Source organism: Oncorhynchus gorbuscha, linkage group LG03 (assembly GCF_021184085.1).
Source record: "Oncorhynchus gorbuscha isolate QuinsamMale2020 ecotype Even-year linkage group LG03, OgorEven_v1.0, whole genome shotgun sequence".
Taxonomy (NCBI): Eukaryota; Metazoa; Chordata; class Actinopteri; order Salmoniformes; family Salmonidae; genus Oncorhynchus; species Oncorhynchus gorbuscha.
In genome coordinates, this window is record NC_060175.1 from 62,587,825 (window position 1) to 62,605,805 (window position 17,981).

The following is a 17,981-nucleotide window of genomic DNA, read 5'->3' on the forward strand; positions in this document are numbered from 1 at the left end:
TCACCAGTCTTTGGAATTTGGTTGAGGTTATTCCTTTGTGCAATGAAGAAGTACGGCCATCTAGGAACTGGGTAACACTGTTGAGAGTTGCGCAAGACTTGAAAAGTAGCGATGGTTTGTTTTCTTCCTGTATTGAACACAGATAGACCCGTCTTCAATTTGATGGATTATTAACGTTTAAAAATACCTAAAGTTGTATTACAAAGGTAGTTTGAAATGTTTTGGCAAAGTTTACAGGCAACTTTTGAGATATTTTGTAATGACGTTGTGTAAATTGGAAGCTGTTTTTTTTCTGGATCGAATGCGCCAAATAAATGGCCATTTTGGATATATATGGATGGAATTAATCGAACAAAAGGACCAACTTGGGACATATTGGAGTGCCAACAAAAGAAGCTCGTCAAAGGTAAGGCATGTTTTACATTTTATTTCTGTGTTTTGTGTAGCACCTGCAGGGTTGAAATATGCTACTTTCTTTTGTTTACTGTTGTGCAATCATCAGATAATAGCTTCTTATGCTTTAACCGAAAAGCCTTTTTAAGCCTCCCGGGTGGCGCAGTAGTTAAGGTTGCTGTACTGCAACGCCACCTGTGCCACCAGAGACTCTGGGTTCGCTACCAGGCTCTGTTGTAACCGGCTGTGACCTGGAGGTCTGTGAGGCGATGCACAATTTGCCTAGAGTTGTCTAGGTTAGGGAGGGCTTGGCCGGTAGGGATGTCCTTGTCTCATTGTGCACCAGCAACTCCTGTGGTGGACTGGGTGCAGTGCATGCTAACCAAGGTTGCCAGGTGCACAGTGTTTCCTCTGACACATTGGTGTGGCTGGCTTCCAGGTTGGATGCGTGCTGTGTTAAGAAGCAGTGCGGTTGGGTTGTGTATTGGAAGACGCATGACTTTCAACATTCGTCTCTACTGAGCCCGTATGGGAGTTGTAGTGATGAGACAAGATAGTAGTTACTAACAATTAGATACCATGAAAAAGGGGTAAAAAATGCCTACTTAAAATCTGACATGTTGGCTGGATTCACAATGAGTGTAGCTTTAATTTAGTATCTTACATGTGTGATTTATTGTTTGATTTTTATATAATTTTATTTGAATTTGCCGCACTGAATTTTCCCTGGCTTTTGGCCAAGTGGGACGCAAGCGTCTCCTATCCTAGAGAGGTTAAGATCTTTCATCGGAACTATCCACACCGGCCCTTGGCTCTTGACAACTCCATAGTCAGTATCTGCTTTGTCAGGGGCTCTGCTTTATTCTGCTTAACTATTGAGCTATCATCTGTTCTATATTCTTCTAACCGGAATGGCACTAGGTTATCAACTGAAACCCTTACTTTCACTGCACTCCATCTTCTTCCATACTGGGTATGTGGATTTATGTAGCCCTCTCTCTCGGTGTGAGCTATAACCTGTTTTCATGAACTACACAGGGACTTGCACAGATATCCTCCATAATGGCTCATAGTCCTAGACTGCCAAGGAGTCAGAGACCCCATTTGGTCTACATAGAACTCCACTGAGACATCCTTCCCAATCTCACTCTCCCTTCCTTACTATTCAGTCCCAGTGACCTTTTGAGATGCTATGGTAAAATCAAATTCCCCTCGTCTAGCACATGAGTCAAGATGCCCTCTTTGGCCTTCTCGGGGTTCATGGTGTATCAGGAATATGGCTCCCACGATCAGACAACTCAGGACAGCCAGCACACCTGTGAAGCCCCACCCTCTCCCAGAGAACATATCATCACCTAGAGGCCAAGTCACACTTTCACTTCTATCAACGCTCACATCGGGGAAAGGTCGGGTATAAGGGAATCTTCAGTAGAGTGTTAACCCCCAAACCCTGTTGGTTACGGTTCTGCTCCTACCCCTGTGATTGTTCGACAGTGTCAGGGTGTCTTACCCTCTTACAATGTGTGACATGCACCCAGATAGCTCTTTCAGCTATCCTCACTGCGAAGGCTGTCACCAGGGGTACTTGGTATGGCCCCTCCCAACGGGGCTGCTTCCAGTCTATTCTCGTCAGGGACTGGATTGAGTGAATCCTCTTCTCCTGTAATTCACCTGTAGTGCATAAAATCTTGGACATACAGGTTTGATTAACAAACATTTCTCATTTGTTTTATCTGATTATATCTTCAACTTTATGCCTACTTGTTAGCTAGAATTTTTCTTTTTTTGTTTATTATCCAATAGACCACACAGTGTCCTATCCTCGACCACAATTTACCCATCCCCCCTTTGATACCTGGCTCTGCCCAGGTAACAACCTTGCCTACTCTAAACAATGACTTAGGTAAGATTAGTAAATTATCCTTATGTTCTGACATTATCATGTAGGAGCGCCCCTTTCATTCTCCTCACGTCCAATTCTCCCTTGGGCGTCCATTTATATCTATCCTGTATCAATTCTCTGTCAAGCGTCTTATCTACTTTAAAGGTTATCTATGCTGCTTTGTATGGTCTTAAATATATATATATATATATATATTTATCTATTTAAACAGTAACCCTTTTCTCTCCTTTCTTATTTCACAGTCAATGCTAGTATGTCAGTGTCACTCCTATCTTGCTCATTTCCTGGCCCCCCTTCTCCTCTCTGCTGTCACGTTCTGACCTTTATTTCCTTTGTTTTGTATTTATTTAGTATGGTCAGGGCGTGAGATGGGTGGGCAGTCTATGTTTGTTTTTCTAGGTTTTGGGTATTTCTATGTTTCAGCCTAGTATGGTTCTCAATCAGAGGCAGGTGTCATTAGTTGTCTCTGATTGAGAATCATACTTAGGTAGCCTGGGTTTCACTGTGTGTTTGTGGGTGATTGTTCCTGTCTCTGTGTTTTGCACCAGATAGGACTGTTTTAGGTTTTCGCACGTTTGTTGTTTTGTTAGTTTATTCGTGTACAGTTTCTTTATTAAAGTACAATGAATAACAACCACGCTGCATTTTGGTCCGCCTCTACTTCACCTAAAAGAAAACCGTTACATCTGCTCTCAAACCTTCAAGGTCTCAACATTGTGGGGAGGGTTCCTCTGTCTGCCTTTTCCCCTATCTGTCTGTAGCTCTTTCTCATAACAGTCAGTAACAACTATGTGTTGTTTCCAAATATTTACTAAGCGTCTCACTGTTTGGCTTTATCTAAATCATGGATTTTAGAAAAACATGTCTATTTTGGCAATCTCTAAAGAGTTTACATAACCTTAATCAACCTATCAATAATCCTAAATCACCACAGATGTCATATATCCCTGTCAACTTTAATACTATTTAAATACAAATATTCTAATGGTCAAATAAAGCCAAAACGAATGCTAACCATATCATATCCTTTCTGTACTAATGAGCGCTCTCCTTCAGGGGTCCACTGTATTTTATCTAACAATAACATGGGTTAATCTTAAAATCAGTCTCATCAATAATTTCATATATGTTGCATAGTGTGGGATACCTTATCTAAAGTAATTTACCATCCCTAAGAACTGCAACATATTTCTTTTCATTAATAATTGTAATGCTTATAAAATCACTATTTTTCTATCTATGTATTTTCCTGCGCTATTGGCTTAAAATATTTCCTGTCCAAAGCTCATGGTACCATATCTTCCCCTATTTATTATTGATGATAAATAGGATTTTTGTTCCTGTTGTATCTACCAAATCAATAGCCAATTCGAAACCTTCACAGCGAATGTTTAAAACAGAAACCTGAACCTCTTCCTCACTAGAGTTTATTCCCCTGCTCCCCATAATTTGTCCTGCCTCAATTCAACTTTCTCTTCTGTGGTTTAAACTATAATTATGTCCAAGAGCTATAAACTCCATTATAATTCATTTACCTTCTTTCCTTTTTTCCCAAAATATTATTTTTGTAGGTGAAATAGCTCCGTTTGTTCTTCCCTTTTGGCTGAGAAATCGACCGGAAATTGCTGTCACAAACCGAAAATATTCCAAATTAGCTCAATAATATCAACAGAAACATGGCAAACGTAGTTTATAATCAATACTCAAGGTGTTTTTCAAATATCTATTTGATTATGTATCCACCGGGACAATTGGCTTTTCAGTAGGACCGAGAGGGAAAATGGCTACCTCTGTATTTTACGCAAGAATCACTCTGAAAGCCATCATGTGACCACTTACGCAATGTTGTCGCTTACGCTCATTCTTCAACATAAAGGCGTGAAACTACGTCAAAGTGATGTAGACACCTTGGGGAATACGTAGAAAAATGAATCTGGTTGATAGCAGAGCTTTCAAAACACGAGTCACTTCCGGATTGGATTTTTCTCAGGCTTTCGCCTGCAATGTCAGTTCTGTTATACTCACAGACAACATTTTTACAGTTTTGGAAACTTTAGAGTGTTTTCTATCCTTAGCTGTCATTTAAATGCATATTCTAGCATCTAGGCCTGACAAAATATCGCCTTTACTACGGGAATGTTATTTTTCCAAAAATGAAAATAGTCTCCCCTAGTCACAAACACCCTCTAGAAAGAAATACATAGTCTGTCGGTTTCAAAAATACCTTCGGTGAAATATATTATTTTTTTATGTTAGAGCAAATACATATTATACTCCTTTTAATGACTTAGGAAAATCAGAAGAGGTATCACAGTATGCTTCAAGAGATATCAATATGTTATGAATCCTTCAGGTTTATACATTGTTCAGAAAATGCGTTTAAATGTCTTTGAGCTATTGACGCCACTGGACAAAGAGTAAAGAGTTCTTAACTCCCCCTTGTCCTGGAATTCACATCATTGGTGCCTGAAAGACTACTTGTATCAAGGCACAAGGCGAGACCCAAATGCAGACACAGGAGGCAGATGGTTGGAGTCTTATAATGTCCAAAGGGGTAGGCAGGAGAATAGTCGTGGACAGGCAAAAAGATCAAAACCAGATCAGAGTCCAGGAGGTACAGAGTGGCAGACAGGCTCGTGGTCAAGGCATGCATAATGGTCAGGCAGGCAGGTTCAAAGTCCAGAAGCAGGCAAGGGTCAAAACCGGTGGGACTGCAAAAAGGAGAATGCAAAAAGCAGGAGAACAGGAAAAACGTTGTTTAACTTGGAAACACAAGACGAACTGGCACAGAGAGACAGGAAACACAGGGATAAATACACTGTGGAAATTAGCAACACTTGGAGGGGGTGGAGAAAATCACAAGGACAGGTGAAACAGATCAGTGCGTGACAGTATCCCCAAGGGACTCCACCTGGCGTCCTACCTGGGCGCATACCTGGCTGACAGGGGTGTCGGCGCTAAAAATCGTCGATGAGGGCCGGGTCCAAGTTGTCTTTAGCAGGAACCCAGGACCTCTCCTCCGGGCCATAACCCTCCCAGTCAACCAGGTACTGGAAACCCCTGCCCCATGGTCGAACCTTCAGGAGGAGTCTCACCGTATACCCTGGCTGGCCACGATAACCCGGGGGGAGGGATGGGCCTGGAGACAAAGATCAGTAGACACAGGCTTAATCCTAGACACACAGAAGGTAGGATGAATACCCTCGGCGATGGTCCGCTTGTCAAAGATACCTGGAGTTGGTCTTGAGAATAGCCTCCCTGGCTCTTCTCCAGGTACTTCGACAGTGGTGGACAAACATCTGGGCCGAGGGTGCACTGACCACCTGCTCCTTTTCAGGGAAGTGTGGAAGCTGATACCCCATGGAGCACTCGAAAGGGGAGAGTCCTGTGGCAGAACTGGGAAGAGTGTTCCGGGCATACTCCAACCAGACCAGTTGACGGCTCCAAGTAGTAGGGTTGGTTGAGACCAGGCACATTAAGGTGGTCTCCAGGTCTTGGTTGGCTCACTCCAACTGACCGTTAGTTTGGGGATGGAATCCGAATGACAGGCTGGCCAACGACCCAATAAGGGTGTAGAGTGGAGACCATGTACGATAGAGTCGAGCATCACGACTGGAGGAAACCTAGCACCATCCTTACGGTCAAGCATGGTGGTGGCATCATCATGTTGTGGGGATGTTTTTCAGTGGCAGGGTCTGGGAGACTAGTCAGGATCAAGGGAAAGAAGAATGGAGCAAAGTGAAAAACTGCTCCACAGTGCTCAGGACCTCGGACTGGGGCGAAGGTTCACCTTTCAACAGGACAACGACCCTAGGCACAGAGCAAAAGACAACACATTAGTGGCTTTGAGACAAGTCTCTGAATCTCCTTGAGTTGCGCAGCCAGAGCCCAGACTTGAACCCGATCAAACATCTCTGGACTGATAATAGCTATGCAGCGACGCTACACATCTAACCTGACACAGCTTGAGAAAATCTGCAGAGAAGAATGGGAGAAACTCCCCAAATACGGGTGTGCCATATTTGCAGCGTCATACCCAAGAAGACTTGAGGGTGTAATCGTTACCAAAGCTGCTTCAACAAAGTACTGGGTAAAGGCTCTGAATACTTATGTAAATGTTTTAAAAAACAAATAATAATATATATATATATATATATATATATATATATATACACATTTGCTTGAATTTCTAAAAACCTGTCTTTGCTTTGTCATTTTGTCACCAAGATGGCATAGCAGTCAGACGTCTTTTGTCCTCGTCTTGTCGTGTCCCGTATTTATATATATTTAGAACTTTCTTCGCATTCCTTTTTATATATATTTTCTTATTTTCCATAAACTCATCTTCAAAACACTCTCCTGCACCCGCCTCACCAATTTATATAAAAGGAAAGAAATTATTATTTACCTCAAATCTGTAATCCTCGATAGAAGCTAACCAAAAGCTAGCCAGAAGCTAACCAGAAGCTAACCAGAAGCTAGCCAGAAGCTAGTTAGCTTCTTTACTGGCTAATTGTTAGTATTCAGCTAACCACGGTTTGTGGTCATCAGCTATCCATTAGCTCGAAAATCTATCGCCAGTTTTGTAAGGTGCAGCTCGGACCGGAACATACCGGAACCTATTTTTCTCTCCTTGTCCCCGGATTTCAACCGCAAGCTCTGGACATTTAAAGCTGGATCTCGCAGCTATCCATGTGACTATCGGTTTACGTCAATTCCGGAGCAAACATAAATTATTCCAGAGCTAGCAAGATGAAGGGTTCCATCAGTCACTCCTGGGCAACAATCACCTATCCGAACCCGTTTTACTGCCAACGCGGAGCCCCACCGGGCCTTCACAACTCGACTACCGACGTTATCTGCCCGAGGGAGTTATCCAGCTGGCTCCTCCGTCGCGACGTTACCTGAACGCCCATCTGCGGTCCGCTAATCACTAGCTGTCTTATCGGCTGCTATGTGAATAGACCTATCAGACATTCTCTTTCTTTGTTCTTGGGCCTCTATAACTACAGTGGGGCAAAAAAGTATTTAGTCAGCCACCAATTGGGAAAGTTCTCCCACTTAAAAAGATGAGAGAGGCCTGTAATTTTCATCATAGGTACACTTCAACTATGACAGACAAAATTTTAAAAAATTCTCTCCAGAAAATCACATTGTAGGATTTTAATGAATTTATTTGCAAATTATGGTGGAAAATAAGCATTTGGTCAATAACAAAAGTTTATCTCAATACTTTGTTATATACCCTTTGTTGGCAATGACAGAGGTCAAATGTTTTCTGTAAGTCTTCACAAGGTTTTCACACACTGTTGCTGGTATTTTGGCCCATTCCTCCATGCAGATCTCCTCTAGAGCAGTGATGTTTTGGGGCAGTTGCTGGGCAACATGGACTTTCAACTCCCTCCAAAGATTTTCTATGGGGTTGAGATCTGGAGACTGGCTAGGCCACTCCAGGACCTTGAAATGCTTCTTACGAAGCCACTCCTTCGTTGCCTGGGCAGTGTGTTTGGGATCATTGTCATGCTGAAAGACCCAGCCACGTTTCATCTTCAATGCCCTTGCTGATGGAAGGAGGTTTTCACTGAAAATCTCACGATACATGGCCCCATTCATTCTTTCCTTTACACGGATCAGTCAACCTGGTCCCTTTGCAGAAAAACAGTCCCAAAGCATGATGTTTCCACCCCCATGCTTCACAGTAGGTATGGTGTTCTTTGGATGCAACTCAGCATTCTTTGTCCACCAAACACGACAAGTTGAGTTTTAACCAAAAAGTTATATTTTGGTTTCATCTGACCATATGACATTCTCACAATCTTCTTCTGGATCATCCAAATGCTCTCTAGCAAACTTCAGACGGGCCTGGACATGTATTGGCTGAAGCAGGGGGACACGTCTGGCACTGCAGGTAGGCTTTGTACTTTGGTCCAAGCTCTCTGCAGGTCATTCACTAGGTCCCCCCGTGTGGTTTTGGTATTTTTGCTCACCGTTCTTGTGATCATTTTGACCCCACTGGGTGAGATCTTGCGTGGAGCCCCAGATCGAGGGAGATTATCAGTGGTCTTGTAGGTCTTCCATTTCCTAATGATTGCTCCCACAGTTGATGTCTTCAAACCAAGCTGCTTACCTATTGCAGATTCAGTCTTCCCAGCCTGGTGCAGGTCTACAATTTTGTGTCTGGTGTCCTTTGACAGCTCTTTGGTTTTGGCCATAGTGGAGTTTGGAGTGTGACTGTTTGAGGTTGTGGACACGTGTCTTTTATACTGATAAAATAAAGGTAATGAGTGGAGGACAGAGGAGCCTCTTAAAGAAGAAGTTACAGGTCTGTGAGAGCCAGAAATCTTGCTTGTTTGTAGGTGACCAAATACTTATTTTCCATCATAATTTGCAAATAAATTCATTAAAAATCCTACAATGTGATTTTCTGGATTTTTTTCTCATTTTGTATGTCATAGTTGAAGTCTACCTAATATGAAAATTACAGGCCTCTCTCATATTTTTAAGTGGGACAATTTGCACAATTGGTGGCTGACTATATACTTTTTTGCCCCACTGTATATCTATTTTTATTTTTGCGATTTGGATTGATCCCCTCTACCACACGGAACCCCCCAAACCCACCCGCGGAAACGCATGAGGTGGCTAAAAACAGACCTCCATCCTATGCTAGCTTGCTACCGATGGCCCGACTAGCAGTCTGAATCGCCGTGACCCCAACCAACCTCACTACTCAATGGACCCTTTTGATCACTCGACTAAGCATGCCTCTCCTTAACCTGTTAAGCCTAGCCCTGTTTACTGCCCCTTCTGGAGGAATTGGGTACCCATATAAAACAGGATACATTTTTGTCAAAAGTTGCTAATATATGCATATAAAACATATTATCGAATAGAAAACACTCTAAAGCTTCTAAAACCGTTTAAATTTTGTCTCTATGTAAAGCAGAAGTCTCAGGGCATGCATTCTCCCAAAGTCTTTCTTGTCATGGAAAAAGTTGGCCCAACTTTGACGTCATCGTATACGCCTTCCCAAACAACTACCGCTCTGGGAACAGTCTGTACGTGTTCAGCGCGAAGCCTGCTTTCAATGGGGCTTCTCATTGTGAGAATCGCGCGCTCACGAGACGTTGAGCGTGCCGAAAGGTCTCGGTCACGCGAAAAAAAAAGTGTACGTTTATGCGCGCTCTGCTCCTGCTCTCTCTTTTCTTCAGGATCAATTAAAAGACGTGTGTGTTTCGCTTCGTCCTCACAATTGCTGTACACCTTTATAACATGTTAAAGCTTAATTATGAACATAGTTTGACAAGTTTACTCGACATATAACATATATTTTCGACGTTTTGGTGCGCATCCACTTGAATTTTGCCTACATTTTGACCGAAATGTGGCTATTTTGAGAACCGAAAGACGCAGACATGAAAACTAAACGCTGTTTTGGTAAGTATAATCCCTTCCAGGTCTTTTGATGGAAGAACAGCAAAGGTAAGGGAATATTTATGTGTTAATTTTGGGTTTCTGTCGACTCCAAGATAGAGGAGGCATAATGATACATTTGGAGCGCCGACTCCTAGTATAGCCTAGTGAACTCAACCTGTAATGTTAAATATAAATGTAACACAGCGATTGCATTTAGAAGAAGTGTATCTTCCTATACATATGTAAAACATGCATATTTAGTCAAAGTTTATGATGTGTATTCCTTGTTAGCTGACGTTATCTGCCGGAGCTATTTCATTTCTCCTGACATTTTAGTAGCATTTTTTGAACGATGCGTCATTGTAAACAGAGATTTATGGATATATATTGCAGATTATTGAAAAAAAATGAATGTACTGTGTAACATGTTATATTACTGTCATCTGATGAAGATTTCAAAAGGTTAGTGAAATGATTTTTTTTTAAATCCTGCGTTTGTTGATTGCATATTTTTTCCTACTTGGCTATGCTAATGAGCTATGTCTGCGGTGATGGTTTGACATAAATATGTGCTATGTTTTTGCCGTAAAACATTTTAGAAATCTGACTTGTTGCCTGGATTCACAACGAGTGTAGCTTTAATTCAATACCCTGCATGTGTATTTTAATGAAAGTTTGAGTTTTAACTAATACTATTAGCATTTAGCGTAGCACATTTGCATTTCCAGAGCTCTAGATAGGACAACTGCGTGCCAGGTAGGAGCAAGAGGTTAATGGCAATATGCCTTGTCCATTGCTGTTCTGGTTAGTGTTTATTGGCTTATTTCACTGTAGAGCCTCTAGTCCTGCTCACTATACCTTATCCAACCTATTAGTTCCACCACCCACACATGCCATGACATCTCCTGATTTCAATGATGTTTCTAGAGACAATATCTCTCTCATCATCACTCAATACCTAGGTTTACCTCCAATGTATTCACATCCTACCATACCTTTGTCTGTACATTATACCTTGAATCTATTTTATCGCCCCCAGAAACCTCCTTTTACTCTCTGTTCCAGACGTTCTAGACAACCAATTCTCATTGCTTTTAGTCGTACCCTTATTCTATTCCTCCTCTTTTCCTCTGGTGATGTAGAGGTGAATCCAGGCCCTGCAGTGCCTAGCTCCACTCCTATTCCCCAGGCACTCTCTTTTGATGACTTCTGTAACCGTAATAGCCTTGGTTTCATGCATGTTAACCCTTTCATGCGTGAGTTCCAAATATCTCTAACGGTCGCCCCAGCGTGAGTTTTTTTATGCACGTGATGTTAGAATGTTCTCTCCATTCCAGAATGTGATTGATACGTAACAGTACATTTTATCCGCGCTGCCCTCAAACTAAAGCACGCAGCCTGTTTATTTTTATAGGTTGTTTTAACTTGAATTTCAAATGATTTTCAAACAGGTTTTTATTTTCTAAAAACAGTTTGAATTTAGGTGTGTTCCGCCTCCTCATTCATTCACATTTTTACTTTTGCGGATAATTACATTTTTGGCACATTTCTGACATGGACAAAATTCCCCAAGCACTTCCCAATTGTTTATGCAGTTCACGTCTGCAGACATTTGCTCATCTCCCGTCAGAACAGGATCTCCACACATGTTCACATTTTCTATTCCACATTTCTATTGTAGCGTACTGTATGTATGGAGCATAATATATTTGTGTATATTCTTTATCACCGCGGACACGTGAGGTAACATTACTCATTTTATAACCTTTATGGTGTTATAGTCAATCGTGCTTATGTAGCCACATTCTTCTATCAGCTCTGTAAAACAATGCTAAATGCGTCAGAGAAGTATTATCTTGTGTTGCATTTTGAAGCTACCATGGCCTTATGACTCTCAAGTGGCGCAGCGGTCTATGGCACTACAGACACCCTGGTTCAAATCCAGGCTGTATCACAACTGGCTGTGATTGGGAGTCCCATAGTGCAGCGCACAATTGGCCCAGCGTTGTCTGAGTTTCAAGCATCTCCCTCTAACCCTATAGGAAGCTCTTTGCCACCTTCTCCTCCCTCCTGAATCCTCCTCCCCCCCCTCCTCCCTCTCTGCAGATGACTTCGTCAACCATTTTGAAAAGAAGGTTGACGACATCCGATCCTCGTTTGCTAAGTCAAACGACACCGCTGGTTCTGCTCACACTGCCCTACCCTGTGCTCTGACCTCTTTCTCCCCTCTCTCTCCAGATGAAATCTCGCGTCTTGTGACGGCCGGCCGCCCAACAACCTGCCCGCTTGACCCTATCCCCTCCTCTCTTCTCCAGACCATTTCCGGAGACCTTCTCCCTTACCTCACCTCGCTCATCAACTCATCCCTGACCGCTGGCTACGTCCCTTCCGTCTTCAAGAGAGCGAGAGTTGCACCCCTTCTGAAAAAACCTACACTCGATCCCTCCGATGTCAACAATTACAGACCAGTATCCCTTCTTTCTTTTCTCTCCAAAACTCTTGAACGTGCCGTCCTTGGCCAGCTCTCCCCCTATCTCTCTCTGAATGACCTTCTTGATCCAAATCAGTCAGGTTTCAAGACTAGTCATTCAACTGAGACTGCTCTCCTCTGTATCACGGAGGTGCTCCGCACTGCTAAAGCTAACTCTCTCTCCTCTGCTCTCATCCTTCTAGATCTATCGGCTGCCTTCGATACTGTGAACCATCAGATCCTCCTCTCCACCCTCTCCGAGTTGGGCATCTCCGGCGCGGCCCACGCTTGGATTGCGTCCTACCTGGCAGGTCGCTCCTACCAGGTGGCGTGGCGAGAATCTGTCTCCTCACCACGCGCTCTCACCACTGGTGTCCCCCAGGGCTCTGTTCTAGGCCCTCTCCTATTCTCGCTGTACACCAAGTCACTTGGCTCTGTCATAACCTCACATGGTCTCTCCTATCATTGCTATGCAGACGACACACAACTAATCTTCTCCTTTCCCCTTCTGATGACCAGGTGGCGAATCGCATCTCTGCATGTCTGGCAGACATATCAGTGTGGATGACGGATCACCACCTCAAGCTGAACCTCGGCAATCCGGAGCTGCTCTTCCTCCCGGGGAAGGACTGCCCGTTCCATGATCTCGCCATCACGGTTGACAACTCCATTGTGTCCTCCTCCCAGAGCGCTAAGAACCTTGGCGTGATCCTGGACAACACCCTGTCGTTCTCAACCAACATCAAGGCGGTGGCCCGTTCCTGTAGGTTCATGCTCTACAACATCCGCAGAGTACGACCCTGCCTCACACAGGAAGCGGCGCAGGTCCTAATCCAGGCACTTGTCATCTCCCGTCTGGATTACTGCAACTCGCTGTTGGCTGGGCTCCCTGCCTGTGCCATTAACCCCTTCAACTCATCCAGAACGCCGCAGCCCGTCTGGTGTTCAACCTTCCCAAGTTCTCTCACGTCACCCCGCTCCTCCGTTCTCTCCACTGGCTTCCAGTTGAAGCTCGCATCCGCTACAAGACCATGGTGCTTGCCTACGGAGCTGTGAGGGGAACGGCACCTCAGTACCTCCAGGCTCTGATCAGGCCCTACACCCAAACAAGGGCACTGCGTTCATCCACCTCTGGCCTGCTCGCCTCCCTACCACTGAGGAAGTACAGCTCCCGCTCAGCCCAGTCAAAACTGTTCGCTGCTCTGGCCCCCAATGGTGGAACAAACTCCCTCACGACGCCAGGACAGCGGAGTCAATCACCACCTTCCGGAGACACCTGAAACCCCACCTCTTTAAGGAATACCTAGGATAGGATAAGTAATCCCTCTCACCCCCCCTTTAAGATTTAGATGCACTATTGTAAAGTGACTGTTCCACTGGATGTCATAAGGTGAATGCACCAATTTGTAAGTCGCTCTGGATAAGAGCGTCTGCTAAATGACTTAAATGTAAATGTAAAATGAGGGACTTTGCAGGGAAAATGTCGTGCAGTGAGGCGTAGGGGATTGTCTACAGCAGGATGACCCCCAGTGGATGGGCGCCGAGGGGTGTGGTGCTCCTCCAGCAGCTCTCTCATGAGGTTCTCTCTGTATTTTTGGTAGGTACTTTACCTATGAGGGAGTGGGGAGGATGAGGAAAGTTAGAGGATGATGAGGCAGTGGGTCGGTGGGTGAGAGTGAGGCAGCAGTGTCGATCAGATGGAAAAATAATCTTCTTATACCACTTGTTCGTTTTCCGTGTACATTCCACACGTGTACATTTATCATGTCTGCCTTATCCACGGCCCCCATTTTGAGGTTATAATCAAGCACACAATCTGGTTTGATCTTTCTCTCTCCGGTCAGGTGGTCCACCTTCCCGGTTGCCGTATGGACAGTGGAGAGGGCATGGACATCTCGCTTGTCATGCCACTTTACTGCCAGCTGTTGACCGTTCTCCTGGAATTCCACCTCCCCTCTCTGCATCTTCCCGCATCCGAATGCCGGCATCCCCTTCCGGACCGACCTGACTGTGCCACAGGCCCCTGTGCTATTGGAGAGCAGATGCTGGAAGAGTGTGGGACTGCTGTACCAATTGTCCACGTACAAAGTGTGTCTCTTGCCGAGATGAGGAGCCAGCATGGTCATCACCACGGACCCTGACACCCCAAGCCCCTCATAATGTTTGATGTCAGTGGTGGACCCTGTGTAAACTATAATATCCTGGACAAATGCTGTCTTCACATCGCACATGACAAAGAACTTGACTCCAAACCTGTGCCTTTTGGAGGGGATATATTGACGGAACGCCAGCCTACCTTTCCATAACATCAGGGACTCATCAATGCATAGGTCCTTGTATGGCACAAAGACCCGACCAAATGCTGATGTCAGGCTGATAAGAACATTTCTTATTTTGTATAACGGGTCACTTAGGATGGCAGTAGCATTGTTGACAAAATGCAGGCATCGCAGCAGAACTAGGAAGCGATCTTGGGAAAAGAGGGAGGCAAAGAAGGGAGTTGCAAACATAGGATCTGTGCTCCAGTATTCTCTTAGGGAGTTCTTCTTTACTATTCCCATGAGAAGGACTGTCACCAGGAAGGTATACATTTCACTAATTGTGGTTGTCACCCATTTAGCGAGTTTCCCCCTAACTCCTGGCTCTCTCTTCTCCAGTAGCTCTAAGGCATAGCGATTGGTCTCCTCAACTATCTCTCCCACCAGCTCCTCTGTCAGAAACAACTTGAAGCACTCTGACTCAGTTGGAAATGGCAAGGGGCGTTGCACTCCAGACTGGGAAGTGCAATCTACTGCAAAGATAGCCTGCAGAGATCTGTTCTACTATCCAGGTCTGTACCCAAACAATTTGAACTTCTACTTTTAAAAATCCACCTCTCTAAAAACAAGTCTCTCATCATTTCCGCCTGCTATAGACAACCCTCTGCCCCCAGCTGTGCTATGGATACCATATGTGAACTGATTGCCCCCCATCTAACTTCAGAGCTTGTGATGCTAGGCGACCTAAACTGGAACATGCTTAACAACCCAGCCATCCTACAATCTAAGTTTGATGCCCTCAATCTCACACAAATTATCAATGAACCTACCAGGTACCTCCCCAAAGCCATAAACACGGGCACCCTCATAGATATCATCCTAACCAACTTGCCCTGTAAATACACTTCCTCTGTCTTCAACCAAGATCTTAGCAATCACTGCCTCATTGCCTGCATCCGTAATGGGTCAGCGGTCAAACGACCTCCACTCATCACTGTCAAACGCTCCCTGAAACACTTCAGCGAGCAGGCATATCTAATCGACCTGGCTGGGGTATCCTGGAAGGATATTGATCTCATCCCGTCAGTTGAGGATGCCTGGTTATTTTTTAAAATGCCTTCCTAACCATCTTAAATAAGCATGCCCCATTCAAGAAATGTAGAACCAGGAACAGATATAGCCCTTGGTTCTCCCCAGACCTGACTGCCCTTAACCAACACAAAAACATCCTATGGCGTTCTGCATTTGCATCGAACAGATCCCGTGATATGTAGCTTTTCAGGGAAGCTAGAAACCATCATACACAGGCAGTTAGAAAAGCCAAGGCTAGCTATTTCAAGCAGAAATGTGCTTCCTGCAACACTAACTCAAAAAAGTTCTGGGACACTGTAAGTCCATGGTGAATAAGAACACTCCGTCCCAGCCGCCCACTGCACTGAAGATAGGAAACACTGTCACTACTGATAAATCCACCATAATTGAGAATTTCAATAAGCATTTTTCTACGGCTGGCCATGCTTTCCACCTGGCTACCCCTACCCCGGTCAACAGCACTGCACCCCCCACAGCAACTCGCCCAAGCCTTCCACATTTCTCCTTCTCCCAAATCCAGTCAGCTGATGTTCTGAAAGAGCTGCAAAATCTGGACCCCTACAAATCAGCCGGGCTAGACAATCTGGACCCTTTCTTTCTAAAATTATCTGCTGAAAATGTTGCCACCCCTATTACTAGACTGTTCAACCTATCTTTCGTGTCATCTGAGATTCCCAAAGATTGGAAAACAGCTGCGGTCATCCCCCTCTTCAAAGGGGGGGACACTCTTGACCCAACTGCTACAGACCTATATCTATCCTACCCTGCCTTTCTAAGGTCTTCGAAAGCCAAGTCAACAAACAGATTACCGACCATTTCCAATCTCACCATACCCTCTCTGCTATGCAATCTGGTTTCAGAGCTGGTCATGGGTGCACCTCAGCCATGCTCAATGTCCTAAACGGTATTTTAACCGCCATCGATAAGAAACGTTACTGTGCAGCCGTATTCATTGATCTGGCCAAGGTTTCGACTCTGTCAATCACCACATCCTCATCGGCAGACTCGACAGCATTGGTTTCTCAAATAATTGTCTCGCCTGGTTCACCAACTACTTCTCTGATAGAGTTCAGTGTGTCAAATCGGAGGGTCTGCTGTCCGGACCTCTGGCAATCTCTATGGGGGTGCCACAGGGTTCAATTCTTGGACCGACTCTCTTCTCTGTATACATCAATGATGTCGCTCTTGCAGCTGGTGAGTCTCTGATCCACCTATACGCAGACGACACCATTCTGTATACTTCTGGCCCTTCTTTGGACACTGTGTTAACAACCCTCTAGGCAAGCTTCAATGCCATACAACTCTCATTCCGTGGCCTCCAATTGCTCTTAAATACAAGTAAAACTAAATGCATGCTCTTCAACCGATCGCTGCCTGGCCAACATCATTACTCTGGATGACTGACTTAGAATACATGGACAACTACAAATACCTAGGTGTCTGGTTAGACTGTAAACTCTCCTTCCAGACCCACATCAAACATCTCCAATCCAAAGTTAAAACTAGAATTGGCGTCCTATTTCGCAAACAAAGCATCCTTCACTCATGCTGCCAAACATACCCTTGTAAAACTGACCATCCTACCAATCCTCGACTTCTCAACAAATTGGATGCAGTCTATCACAGTGCCATCCGTTTTGTCACCAAAGCCCTATTGTTATGCAGGTGAATGAGGACCCAAAAGCGACTTAACAGAAACAGAGTTTATTCCAGTCCTAACAGAAAACGACTAATCCTGAATTCTTTCACAGGTAATGTCCAAACAGGAATAACAGAAATCCTCTAGTCTGTAGAGGGGAACAACAGGAGAAGCGGCCACAGACTGCAGGTCGCTTCGGGTTGGCGCAGGCCGTAGCTGATAGAGACACCTGCTCACACGCAGCATCTGATGAAGGCAAAAACACGACAGGACGGAACAAGAACACAGTACAGCAAACAAGGATCCGACAAGGACAGAAGCGGAAACAGAGGGAGAAATAGGGACTCTAATCAGAGGGCAAAATAGGGGACAGGTGTGAAAGAGTAAACGAGGTAGTTAGGAGAATGAGGAACAGCTGGGAGCAGGAACGGAACGATAGAGAGAGAGAGAGTGAGAGAGATAGAGAGAGGGAAAGAACCTAATAAGACCAGCAGGGGGAAACGAATAGAAGAGAAAGCACAGGGACAAGACATGACAATCTATGACAAAACATGACAGTACCCCCCCACTCACCGAGCGCCTCCTGGCGCACTCGAGGAGGAACCCTGGCGGCAACGGAGGACAAGACATGACAAGACATGACAATCTATGACAAAACATGACACCCATATCCTACCCACCATTGCGACCTGTACGGTCTCGTTGGCTGGCCCTAGCTTCATACTCGTCGCCAAACCCACTGGCTCTATGTCATCTACAAGACCCTGCTAGGTAAAGACCCCCTTATCCCAGCTCGCTGGTCACCATAGC

At 44.7% G+C, this 17,981-nt stretch overlaps 1 protein-coding gene across 1 annotated transcript; it reads right to left on the reverse strand.

Annotated features, from left to right (window-relative positions):
- Nucleotides 1-1,691: 1,691 nt before the first annotated feature.
- Nucleotides 1,692-16,419, reverse strand: LOC124017338 (piggyBac transposable element-derived protein 4-like). The gene is made up of 8 exons (XM_046332594.1): nucleotides 16,411-16,419; nucleotides 13,925-14,956; nucleotides 13,696-13,792; nucleotides 6,252-6,271; nucleotides 5,528-5,646; nucleotides 5,374-5,435; nucleotides 1,904-2,064; nucleotides 1,692-1,748 (listed from the first exon to the last, which is right to left on the reverse strand). Exons 1-8 carry the CDS (start codon nucleotides 16,417-16,419, stop codon nucleotides 1,692-1,694), a joined length of 1,557 nt encoding a protein of 518 aa, XP_046188550.1.
- Nucleotides 16,420-17,981: the final 1,562 nt, after the last annotated feature.

Coding starts and splice junctions, on each gene's coding strand:
- LOC124017338 (XM_046332594.1), bottom strand. Junction 13,793..13,924: donor TAAATGTACACGTGTGGAAT/GTACACGGAAAA, acceptor ACTCCCTCATAG/GTAAAGTACCTACCAAAAAT. Junction 5,436..5,527: donor ATTCTCAAGACCAACTCCAG/GTATCTTTGACA, acceptor CTTTGTCTCCAG/GCCCATCCCTCCCCCCGGGT.